At 43.3% G+C, this 13,265-nt stretch overlaps 1 protein-coding gene across 2 annotated transcripts; it reads right to left on the reverse strand.

Annotated features, from left to right (window-relative positions):
• Positions 1 to 4,387: 4,387 nt before the first annotated feature.
• Positions 4,388 to 12,330, reverse strand: laptm4a (lysosomal protein transmembrane 4 alpha). 2 transcript variants are annotated; one of them, XM_030782216.1, is made up of 8 exons: positions 12,118 to 12,330; positions 10,763 to 10,883; positions 9,682 to 9,758; positions 8,513 to 8,635; positions 8,130 to 8,225; positions 6,749 to 6,847; positions 5,876 to 5,965; positions 4,388 to 5,424 (listed from the first exon to the last, which is right to left on the reverse strand). In XM_030782216.1, the coding sequence occupies exons 1-7, from the start codon at positions 12,241 to 12,243 to the stop codon at positions 5,891 to 5,893; spliced, it is 717 nt and encodes a 238-aa protein (XP_030638076.1). In that variant the 5' UTR covers positions 12,244 to 12,330; the 3' UTR covers positions 4,388 to 5,424; positions 5,876 to 5,890. The 2 variants fall into 2 exon arrangements, with proteins under 2 accessions (XP_030638076.1, XP_030638075.1); XM_030782215.1 differs by lacking the exon at positions 4,388 to 5,424 and having other exon boundaries at positions 5,491 to 5,965.
• Between the last annotated feature and the right edge of the window lie 935 nt (positions 12,331 to 13,265).

Below are 13,265 nucleotides of genomic sequence, written 5' to 3' on the forward strand. Positions count from 1 at the left end.
GTGTTTCTGACAGAACACCTCACAGCTTATTTAAACACCACAGCAGAAAATCCAGAAAACTCTCATCCAATCCAAACACAGGAGGAAGTGGCCGACTCCTGAAGGCCGGTCCTCTGGACCTGAGGTTGTACAGTCATGTTTAAAGTTGGCTTAAATAAGAGCCGTCGGGCTCACAATATCTTCCATTGTTCACACAGCTGATAAAGGCAAAAACACTTAAACATTTAAACATAAAGGTTAAAATGCTTTGTTCTATGGGTTTTCTAAAATAATGAATAATAGAACTGAATCTGGGCCCCTCCCCTCACAGTGGTAGCAGGTCGCCCTGTCCAGACTCTTATGAAGGTGTTCTTTCAGACAGGACAAAGGCACCTGGGAACCTCAGCTCACATACAGCCAAAGACCATCTACCGATGATGCAGATAATGTACATGATTAATAGTAAAGATAAAATACATTTTGGCCACTACTCTCCTCCCACGCAGGATACACAGAGAGGATGTGAAAGGCATGGCTTCCCAGCCTATACTGACAATAAATAAAGACTGAAACACCGAACTCTCACCCAACTTTCACCCAACTCTCACCCAACTCACTCAACTCTCACAACTCTCACAACTCTCACCCAACCCTCACCCAACCCTCACCCAACTCTCACCCAACCCTCACCCAACCCTCACCCAACTCTCACCCAAGCCTTCACCCAACTCTCACCCAACTCTCACCCAACCCTCACCCAACTCTCACCCAACCCTCACCCAACCCTCACCCTTCCCTCCTCTGGGTGTGTGCCAATAACACACAGTCTGAGTTCTGAATCTGAATCACATGTCACCATTCATTTTCAGAGAGGCAGTTTTGGAAAGTTAAGAAGTCATTAAATCTGCAATATTAACCAGTTCTATTCACTCCAGCCTGGAGGTGAACTTTAGTTGAGAACTCTAATGGACTCATGGGGGAAAATGGTTTTGTCTGAATGACAGACTTGAGAAGGGACACAGTCAGGAGTTTGGCGTGACTGGTGTCGGAGCTGCTTTCAGACAGTGCTAGTGGAATTTTGGATTTTGACTTTGTGTTTCATGACGAGGAGAGCAGACTCACGGCTGACTGTAAAACCAAACATGGTGAGCGTGTGCAGAGCCAAGCCTTGTCAGATGGCGGGAAATCAGACGCTGTCACTTCCACAGTGACCAAACCACACTCTAAATTTTCCTGTCACTAAGTCTTTAGGAAATGATGCAACATCTCTTAATTTCAGTGGAGCTGCTCAGGACTTCAAAGTAAGACCACACCCAAAACTCCACCCATTAAATCAAGATGTATTTACACACAGAACGGACATGCCCTCTTTCTGTCTGCCTTTATGCCAGCAGACCCCTGCTTCCCTCACCCTTTATCCCATCCTAACATATAATATAATACAACAATACTGCATTATATAATATAATATAATATAATATAATATAATATAATATAATATAATATAATATAATATAATATAATATAATATAATATAATATAATACAGTAACACTGTATAAAAGCATCTTAACCATAATAAAATAAAGCTGCAAAATACACTGATATTATAATGTAACATAATGCAATAATACTGCACAAAAGCCTCTTAAAATCAAGCTGTCAAGTCAAAAAAATGCAGATCAGCCTCTAATCAGCCTCTGTCAGAAATCTCTAATCTGTATCTACAATTCCGCAAAGGTATGGTCTGTCAGAACTATGGTCTGTTGTAACTAAAACTCCGTAAGGGTGTGGTCTGTCAGAAACCTCTAATCTGTACGTAAAACTCCACAAGGGTGTGGTCTGTGAGAAATCTCTAATCTGTATGTAAAACTCCGTAAGGGTGTGTTCTATGAGAAATCTCTAATCTGTATGTAAAACTCCGTAAGGGTGTGTTCTGTGAGAAATCTCTAATCTGTATGTAAAACTCCGTAAGGGTGTGGTCTGTGAGAAATCTCTAATCTGTATGTAAAACTCCGTAAGGGTGTGGTCTGTGAGAAATCTCTAATCTGTATGTAAAACTCCGTAAGGGTGTGTTCTATGAGAAATCTCTAATCTGTATGTAAAACTCCGTAAGGGTGTGGTCTGTGAGAAATCTCTAATCTGTATGTAAAACTCCGTAAGGGTGTGTTCTATGAGAAATCTCTAATCTGTATGTAAAACTCCGAAGGGTGTGTTCTGTGAGAAACCTCTAATCTGTATGTAAAACTCCGCAGGGGTGTGGTCTGTATACAAGAATGTGGTCTGTGGTCATGAAAAGCTGACAGTACTTCAGATGACCTGATAAATTTCAGTGTTCTGATGGATGTTTCTGATGGATGTGGGTGGAGGTTGTGCTGTGTGCTGACTTCCAGATGCTCGTTGTTATTAATTATTATTATTTTTTTTATTTTTATTACCAATTATTGTTATTGATATATCAGTGATATGTTAATGATTATTCTTCACAAGCATTGCTACTATGCTGCTGTTTAGGCCCTTTATCTAGCTTTTACAAAGTTTTCTTTTCTTTATCTGGCTTTTACGAAGTTTTCTTTTCAAGAAAAACTAAAATTTGGCTTCAGACTCCACAATTCATTTTAAAATGATTCTATGGTGTTGGTATGTTTTTGCAGAGGTGGTGTCATGTGACTTACCTGAGAAGTTACTCCTAATGATTGCAGAGACATAACTGATAAAGTCCACATGACAATCATTCTACTGCCCACCCACTCCCTCTCACTGATACCACAACTCTGTCATGGACCTCTCAGAACTCACCTCGGGTTCTGACAGTTTGTGTCTTTTAAAGAGCAACAAGAATGCAGCTCTGATTCCCTCTGTCTCTGCACATTTAGCACATCGGTCTGTCTGTCACTGATTTGTCATGTGGTTGATCGCTGGACCTGCTGACATTGTTTTGTGGTTACCCCAGATGAGGGTCTGTGTCTGTAATGATGAATGAGGACAGACACCCTAACCCTAACCCTAACCCTAACCCTAACCCTAATCCTAATCCTAATCCTAACCCTAATCCTAATCCTAACCCTAATCCTAATCCTAATCCTAATCCTAATCCTGCACTTTTACGCCTTTTCTGTTTTACACGGACACTGAGAGATTTTAAATTACATTTATTCCGTCCCAGCAGACGTTTGAAACACAGGCAGTAAAATGTTTCGTAGCAGACAAACCGCCCGACTGTGAGCTGACCTGAAGCTGGGTTTCGTATAAAGACGCATTGTTTGTGCAGAATTCCACACTCCCATGGTATCAGTGCAGCAAAGGGGACAGTGTGTGAAATATACACTCCTCACTCAGCTCTGAGTGTGTGTGTGTGTGTGTGTGTGTGTAAATAAAGAATGGGATCGTAGGTATGTTCCGGATCCTGATGAGTTCACAGTTTGCACAACCAGAACATTGAACAAACTGAATTCTAAAAACTGAAGTTCACAAATATCAAATATTTATTGAGAAAACACAAGGAAACCTGAAGCAACTATTACTGGATTTATTGCAAGGTTTGAGTGCTGGTTCAAGTCAGACGCCCTGAAACATCAGGTCTAGACTCAGGCTTAGGGTCAGAGTTAGGTACAGGTAAAAGGTCAGGGGTTAGGGTTAACTAGTGCGCAGGTAAAAGGTCAGGGGTTAGGGTTAACTAGTGCGCAGGTAAAAGGTCAGGGGTTAGGGTTAACTAGTGCGCAGGTAAAAGGTCAGGGGTTAGGGTTTGCGTTGGGTTTAAGGTAATACAAAGAATTGTTTCTAATTCTTCAGTGTATTATAGAACTGAATTGTGACTTAACCCATCAAACGGTTCCATGCATGTGACAGTATGTTTGACAGAGATGGTGCTGCTCTCATCAGTGCACACTGAACACTGAAATTGATGAGAGACTGGGGCACTGAACACTAATGTTAATGAGAGATTTTGGCACTGAACACTGAAGTTAATGAGAGACTGTGGCACTGAACGCTGATGTTAATGAGAGACTGTGGCACTGAACGCTGATGTTAATGAGAGACTGTGGCACTGAACACTGATGTTAATGAGACTATGGCACTGAACACTGATGTTAATGAGAGACTGTGGCACTGTCACTCCATAGTCATGTGGCAACTACTCCCTCATGTGGCAACTGCTGGAATAGCATCATCAAACCTTGAAATGACTGGATACATTTGACTCCATAAAACACAGTATGCTATGAGGCATGTAGTCTGTATCCTCATTTCTCGTGTAAGGCCACACACGGGGAGGGCAGCTTGGGCTGTAGTTAGCCGTTAGCCGTTGAGCCTGCCATTCTGTCCCTGAAATATTTCCACACTCAAGATGAATTTTAGCCAAACAAATGCAAAGAAAGACATTTTGTTCAGAGCAGAAACAAATTTAATTCTTTGAAAATGCTGGACCCATAAAACTTCCATAATATAATCGTTTCCGACAGGTGCTATGGACACGGCTTTCTTTTAACTCTTTATTGTAGTGTAATTTGTTTACAAGAACATATGCACGATCAGAAAGAAGTCAACAAGGGAAGAGAGGCATGCATTTCACAACACCATCGGTTTCTAGAGAGTTCCAAAGGATTCTTCTAGTGAGAGAAAGACTTTATGGCACGACCCTGCAGTTCCCACGGCGACGGATCGCTATGACAACCTCTATGGCACCCATTCAGGAATGCACAGACAACAAAAGATTCAGAAAAGCAACACAACAACAAAACAACAGGGTTGTTCAGACAGCTCCAGCGCAGCAGACAGGAGCAGCTGAAGCTTTGAGACACTGAGCTCTGGTTCGGGCTGGTTCGGTTACTGAAGTCTTTTCCGGTGGAGTCAGATCACTGTCTTAGAATGATTTATGAGCCCCTTAGTCCAACTCCAGTAAAAATTAAGCTAACACCACCAGTTTCAGACTGGGTGGGAGTGTGTTCAGACTGGGTTCAGACTGGGCGAGAGTGTGATGTTTAAGATAAGTAAACCGCTTTGACTGCTGCACTATTGACTAGAAATGATTTTCCTGCACAACTCAGTTTTCTGTTCAAACTGCTTTCAAAACAGCTCAAAATCTGGGATTTTCCAGAGAGAATCTGCTTTTGAACATGAAACGCGTTTGTTGCGGTGACTGAGTTGTCAGGTGTGGAGCTCTTGACCCTGCTCCAGTCTAAAACACAACCCTGCATGTCAGCCCTGCCATGGTCACCTGCCGCACTGGAGCCATCAGGAAAAAACCAGAACACAAATGTGGAAACTGGATGGAGTATCCATTTAATCAGTCAGAATATAAAGTGCTTTCATTTCTTTCATGTTCTACTAAGATTAAAGAAACTGCTTCAACACATAAGGATAAAACTGAAAATACATGAAATGCTGGTTAATGAAGAACAGGCTCTGTTTTCGGTTTCCCACCGGGATAAGGATTCGAACGACGCTGAGGAGTAAAGAAAAATGTTATTTTCACAATAATCTCTTTCATCAAAGCATCCAAAACACTGCGCAAGAAAAATAATATGACTTTATAAAAGGTATTTGTCCAAAAGCTTTCATTATTTAACACAGACTTATACAACATTTCCATGACGACTGTTACCATGGCTCTTCCCTACAGGGATTTCCTCAGCCTGAAAAGGCGGGATTTATTGCATGCCTCAGATCCAGGCCGGAACGAACGACTGCAAATCAAACACTTCTTATATCCCACACAGCAAATGAGTCAAATGACTGTCACTCTACGCTCAGCCAAAAAAACCCAAAGCAAAAGGGGCTGCGTTGGCATGGTAATAAGGACACAGGTCAGTAAACACTCGGCGGTAATGTAGGCGGGGTCAGGAAACGCAAGCGGCATAAGAGCGGGATCAACGAGAATGAGGAGTGATGCGTACAGAAGGGGCGGGGCTTCAGGCAGGCATGTAGGGGGGAGGCGGCTCCTTCTCCGGCATCGTCACGGCCATCTCATAGGTGGGCAGGATGTACTGAGGACAGAAGAGACCAATACATACAGTGAGTGAAGATCACACAGGGTGGACGTCACACAGAGAGACAGAGGAGGTGATGTGTGTGTGTGTGTGTGTGTGTGTGTGTGTGTGTATGTGTGTGTGTGTGTGTGTTACAGTGAATAGTGAGGATCACACAGGGTGGACGTCACACAGAGAGACAGAGGAGGTGATGCGTGTGTGTGTGTGTGTGTGTTACAGTGAATAGTGAGGATCACACAGGGTGGACGTCACACACAGAGACAGAGGAGGTGATGTGTGTGTATGTGTGTACTGAGGACAGAAGAGATCAGTAAATACAGTGAATGAAGAGTGAAGATCACACAGGGTGGACGTCACACACAGAGAGACAGAGGAGGTGATGTGTGTGTGTGTGTGTGTGTGTGTGTGTGTGTTACAGTGAATAGTGAGGATCACACAGGGTGGACGTCACACAGAGAGACAGAGGTGGTGATGTGTGTGTGTGTGTGTGTTACAGTGAATAGTGAGGATCACACAGGGTGGACGTCACACACAGAGACAGAGGAGATGATGTGTGTGTATGTGTGTACTGAGGACAGAAGAGATCAGTAAATATAGTGAATGAAGACCACACAGGGTGGACGTCACACACAGAGACAGAGGAGATGATGTGTGTGTATGTGTGTACTGAGGACAGAAGAGATCAGTAAATATAGTGAATGAAGACCACACAGGGTGGACGTCACACACAGAGACAGAGGAGGTGATGTGTGTGTGTGTGTGTGTGTACTGCACACGTACCCTGGGCGGAGCCTCAAAGGCAGGATACACAGCGATCTCTGGGATGTTCCTGTTGTTGATGTACTTGTAGCAGCTCCACACACAGTTTATGAGGTAAGCCTACGGACAGCAGCACCGGCCAATCAGACAGCAGCATAGTGTTAACAACACAACCCATCTAAGCATGGCCTCAGAATGTCACAGGATTGTGTGTGAGGAGATGAAGGTCATCTGGTTATTTCAAATGAGTCACACAAGCACATGCACACGCATACCCGTGTTCACACACACACACAGTCATGTTCACACGCACACGCATACCCGTGTTCGCACACACACACAATCATGTTCACACGCACACACACACTTGTGTTCACACACACACACAGCGTGTGTGCCTGGTTTCTCACACACACATAAAAGCATGCATGTTTCTCACACATAAACACACACACACGCTAACACAGACACACACACACTCATACATACATGCGTGTGCACCCAGTTACACTCAAACAATAGCAATACCATCCCAATATCTCAGACGCTTGGCCGAGAAGCAAAATACATATCAAAACCTTTTAAACTTCAGCATACAGATTAACTACAGGACACTACAGAGCCAAGCCTTTACCTTAAACTCATTTAAACCTCAGCATACAGATTAACTACAGGACACTACAGAGCCAAGCCTTTACCTTAAACTCATTTAAACCTCAGCATACAGATTAACTACAGGACACTACAGAGTCAAGCCTTTACCTTAAACTCATTTAAACTTCAGCATACAGATTAACTACAGGAGACTACAGAGCCAAGCCTTTACCTTAAACTCATTTAAACTTCAGCATACAGATTAACTACAGGAGACTACAGAGCCAAGCCTTTACCTTAAACACATTTAAACCTCAGCATACAGATTAACTACAGGAGACTACAGAGCCAAGCCTTTACCTTAAACACATTTAAACCTCAGCATACAGATTAACTACAGGACACTACAGAGCCAAGCCTTTACCTTAAACTCATTTAAACCTCAGCATACAGATTAACTACAGGACACTACAGAGTCAAGCCTTTACCTTAAACTCATTTAAACCTCAGCATACAGATTAACTACAGGACACTACAGAGTCAAGCCTTTACCTTAAACTCATTTAAACCTCAGCATACAGATTAACTACAGGACACTACAGAGTCAAGCCTTTACCTTAAACTCATTTAAACCTCAGCATACAGATTAACTACAGGACACTACAGAGTCAAGCCTTTACCTTAAACTCATTTAAACTTCAGCATACAGATTAACTACAGGACACTACAGAGTCAAGCCTTTACCTTAAACTCATTTAAACTTCAGCATACAGATTAACTACAGGACACTACAGAGCCAAGCCTTTACCTTGAGGATGATGAGGAAGGTGAAGAAGACGAGGACAAAGAGAAGCAGACAGCTGGAGTCCAGGGAGAGCAGGTTGTCTTTGTACGGGAAATCAGGCTGTGGAAACCACACAGGTTTTACTGAGCAGAGCACACAGTACAAAACTAACACATAATGAGACCATGTCAACTCAACACACTACAGCTCAACCCATTTCACTCAACACACTACAGCTCAACCTATTTCACTCAACACACTACAGCTCAACCCATTTCACTCAGCACATTACAGCTCAACCCATTTCACTCAACACACTACAGGTTAATGGGTTAAACTGCTATTCAAAAAGCTGTATAAGTTTAGGAGTGCTGGTGCTGTGTGCTACAGGGAGGTGGGGCACAGACCAGCTGGTCCAGGTAGTCTTTGATCCGGGGCAGGTACGTGAGGGAGCTTATCGCCACCAGACAACTCAGGGCAAAGTCAAAGAGCTGATAACAGAAGAAAGGGATGAGCCACCCATCACGATGCTGAGGAAGAGAGAAAAACCATGACTTAGATACAAGACACATAGCCTGCAAGACACACAGCCTGCTTCTCTGGAAAAACAGGCATGCGAGAGAGAGAGAGAGAGTGTGTGTGTGTGTGTGTGTGTGTGTGTTAGGGGTGTAAATCACAAGTTTCATCATGATGCGATCCTACCGTGAGTCTCTCAGTGAATGATTAAGTAACACTGATTGATGGAATGTGACAGGCTAAACAAAGAGTAGTCCTACTGCAAACCTCTACAGTGACAAAGTCGCTTTGGTTACTACTATTGGTTAATAGTACTAAATGACACATTTTAACCAAGGTTGTCACTGAAAAGTGCAAATACAGTAGCCTAGACTCCCTGCATGTCCATAACATAAGTAATTATAATACAGTGAAGTGAAGTAAAATAATGATGTAATACTCATCGCTCTTTTGGAAGAAGGGGGTGAATTTTTGAGGAAAAAAGGTGGTCAGTGATGTGGGTGTGGGACTCTCTCTCGTGTTAGAGCCACCAGCTTCAACACTGTGTCACCTTTTCAGGTGAGCTGACAGGTTTGTGGTTTTACCTGAACTCACGCTTACATTCTTATGATGGTAAAAGTCCCATCTGTCCGTTATTTTTTCTAAAACCAGAATGTTTCCACACTCATGACCCGTTACTAACAGGAGAGCGTCAAACTTCATTTTCTTGGCTGCTACTGCTCAGACGACCAGTAGATTGCTGTATAGGCGCTTTAATGTGGACACTAACACGCAAGCCAAGGTTTTAACTGGCAGACTGCAGCAGGCTTACGCCGCATGCCACCACCTACAGCGTGGGAGTGTACAGAGAGGAATCCTGTGGTTAATGCTGGAACAGGTGTGAAAATGAACACGCACGCATCAGTGTTAACGCGTCACATCCATGACACCACATCGCACGCTATTTGGTCGACGCGTCGATACAGAACAGTGGATTGTTACACCCCTAGTGTGTGTGTGCGTGCATGTGTGTGTGTGTGTGTGTGTGTGTATGTGCGTGTGTGTGAACAGACAGACTTACAGTGACGGCTCCATACACCAGCATGGCACTGATGGTCAGCATCAAGAGGGAGATGGAGAATCCCACACAGGCATTCTCTGAGAGGAAACACACACACATTTATCATTCAGAAAACACACACTAAACACACACACTCTCTCTCTCAAACACACACACAGGATCTGTCTGCCAGACAAACTAAATAAGTCAATAAATACTACTGAAGCAAACCTGTTACACTGCTACGCTCACCCATAACAGAACAGACAAGGACTGACAGGTCTGAAAGGCAGGGAACTAAATGGGGAACTAAACTCCCCAGAGATTCAGGAATCACAAGCCAAACAGGCATATTCATGTTTTACTTTCCCAGACAAACTCAGACTGGAACCTCAGAAAAAGGACCAGACCAAAGCAGGGGGGAGAGCGCGTCATTGTCTTGGCAGTTAAACGCGGCCTCGCAAGTTTCACACTGATACACACTCTGAGAAAAACAACAAATAACAACATTCTGCTAAACAAGTAACAGAACCGGAGTGAAGGACCTGAACATCACTGGATCCAGGTCTCCCTGACAGAAGAGAAAAAACCCACTGATCTTCACTCGTCAGTACGGACACAAGTCATTTCCATCACACAGAGAATCAAAACATGCACAGGGACAAGGGAGTATCTGACTGAGAGATGACTCGGGTTTTGACTGGCAGAAATCTCACAGATATTCTAAGTATGTTTCCATTAATAATCCCTGCGTAGCCAAAGGGCGCTCCAGGTGGCATGGACAGAAAACACGCACAAGCATCGGAGAAACATCAGGTTTTATTCCCGAGAGAGTTTTTACTGGTTTGTAACAGTGTAACTTTAAAGTTTAATTTAACCCTTTTTAAACCTCATCTCTACCACATTCTGAATGAAAAACATGAGCGGAGGAAATCTATCAAACATCACATGCCACAGTGAGGGTAAGACAGGTGACTGACACCGTGAGGGTGAGACAGGTGGCTTACACCAAGACTAGTATGAAAAGTTACAGTGACGGGTCCAGCTCCCTGAGTTCCTGTTGACCAGGCCCATGAAGCAGTAATGAGTGATGTGAGAATACCTGACATCCTGTCCGAGGCAAAGTAGTGCTCAATGACCTCATACTGCAGGTCGACTGTGGGGACATTCTCAGGGTGGGTGACTGCCACGGTCAACAGGATGCCCATCAGCAGGTTCACCACCTGACCACAGAAAAGACAGAGAGAGAGAGAGACATCAGCACAAAGACAAAATCTACACTCATAACACTTCATTCATTAGACTCCAGAACCTCTCCAGTCTCTGGAGATTTCCCAGAAAAGTGCCCTAATGTATGGAGAGAGTCCCCGGAACCTCTAAATTCCCAGAGGGCTCAAACGTAGATAAAAACACCGTCCTCAAAATATCATTTACATCAATTCGAAAAGCACACTACAGTACATTAACCTCACTCAAAGTGGCCTCATTTTAGGAGTCTGGAAAAAGTACCAATTTAGGCCTAAATAACATTCTGATAACCGTTTAGAGCACAGAAACAGAGAACGTTACTACAAACCAAGTTCACTGAAATAAATACAATAATTTATATCCATGGAGAACACATCTGGAACACTTTTTAAAAGAAGTCTTCTTAAAATGGCATTACCCAGTACACACCAAACAAGTATAGCTGGACAAAACCACTCAAATAAACCCATTAACAAAAGTCTACTTTGTCTGAGTCGGAGAGATATCAAGTTTCTTGACGACAAATTGTGTAAAAAAAAAATAAATTCAGTCTTATGCATATATATATATATATCCTCTGACGAGACCGGGAGTGTTTAACGATGGTATTTTTTCATTATCATAATTTAAACAGCAAGAATTATGTCAGGAAAACCTGTGATCAGTTAAGATCAGTAATCAGTTAACGGCACCATATAAAAATACGTGGTGATGAAATGGCACGGCATAAAAGTTTAACGCTAACTTCACCTAGCGTTAACCTATCCTATCGTCTGTAATAGCACACGTTAGCTGGCTGCCACACAAAACGCAAGGCGACTGCACAATTTAAAAAAACATCACTTTATCAGAGCGACCAATTGGCATTTTGAGTCAAACACGTTTTTTTTTTATCCTTGAATCGTTTGTATGTAGAAGGGGGACGGCTGTTAGCCTGTGATCACCACAGACTCGGCTGAGCCAGCTCTTGCTGCTAGGCTAGGTTAACAGAAGCTCCGCCAGCTCAGCTTATGGGGATATAACCCAAGGCCGCGTAACTACCACATCAAATATTCACGGCTCCGCGGACGTTGCAGATTTTTAGCTAAACCTATGGTGCTCCGCGTATGATCTGTTGCTGAAATGGTCAGAAACACAGAGGCGCCGTCGTTAGAAAGACAAGAAAAAACGAACTATCTAGATTGTTCATCAGGAACCATTTTCACGTACCATGTACCAAGTGCCGAGAATGATAGTTCCCGTCCTAACATGGCAACATCCGCAACATCTAGTGGTGTAAAGTCTATTTCGGGTCGGTTTAAAATGCATATTTTCGTCGAGACTGTGGAGAAACATTGCAAAATCGGTATGTCCGCCTACACATAAACTGTAAACAACGTTTTGGTCGGAACCATAGGCACACCTATGGCGGAAACGCTAACTCCCTCACAGACGTCAGTTTTTTTCTAAAAAGGGGTATTTTCTTCTTCTCTCAATTACGACAACAGAGAATGATCTCGAAGAAGAACACTGCCGCCTAATGGTCTGGACGTTCCGGAGATGACAAACCTCCCCGGTCAGGAAGGTATTTCATATACGACTCATTCAATAGACAGGTGAAAAAATACCGCGATACTTTACAGTTTCTCGAACTAATCAGACTTTAACCGTGGGTGTCTAAATAACATTCTGCCTGATTTCAGATCTGTGTAAATTGCTGATGTAGATCATTTTGCCTGGACAACGTTGAGGTTAGATTAAATTTCAGTTTTCAAGTTTATTTAGAGCCCAATATCACTGTTTACAGTCTCAAAGGGCTTTACAGGCCACAACAGTCAAAATGAATCCTCATGGCAGGCATGAAAAAACTCCCCAAAAACCCCAAAGGGAAATGGGAAAATGGGAGAAATCTTGAGAAGGACCACAGAGAGAGGAGACCCCTCCTTGGCCAGACAGGTGTGCAATAGGTGCCAACCCAGCGGGCAGTTTAAATTGCAAGTAAATTGGAGCATGAACAAAGGGGATGGCGATGCTGACAGGAGGCTGACAGGAGGATGAAAGATGATAACACCAGATTAGATCATTAGAAAGGGTTAGAAAGATTAATTTCAACTTCTTAACGCTGTGAGGCATCCTCCACACTCATCCCAGGGACCTGATTGGCTGGGCAGGGAAACAGCAGCATTCTGGACACTCAGGGGCACACCGTCAGGAGAGGCAAACCAGGCAAATGTTTGGGGCCCCACAAAAAAATTTGGGAAGTGGGGCCTAAGGTGGCCACTTTTATTGGCACATTTTGCAAAGACAATTGTAAACCCCCTTAAACCCCCCATAAAGGCACTATACAGTGAACCACTGCTGCCCCCAAAACCCCCCTA

The sequence above is a fragment of the Chanos chanos genome, chromosome 8 (genome assembly GCF_902362185.1).
Source record: "Chanos chanos chromosome 8, fChaCha1.1, whole genome shotgun sequence".
Classification (NCBI taxonomy): Eukaryota; Metazoa; Chordata; class Actinopteri; order Gonorynchiformes; family Chanidae; genus Chanos; species Chanos chanos.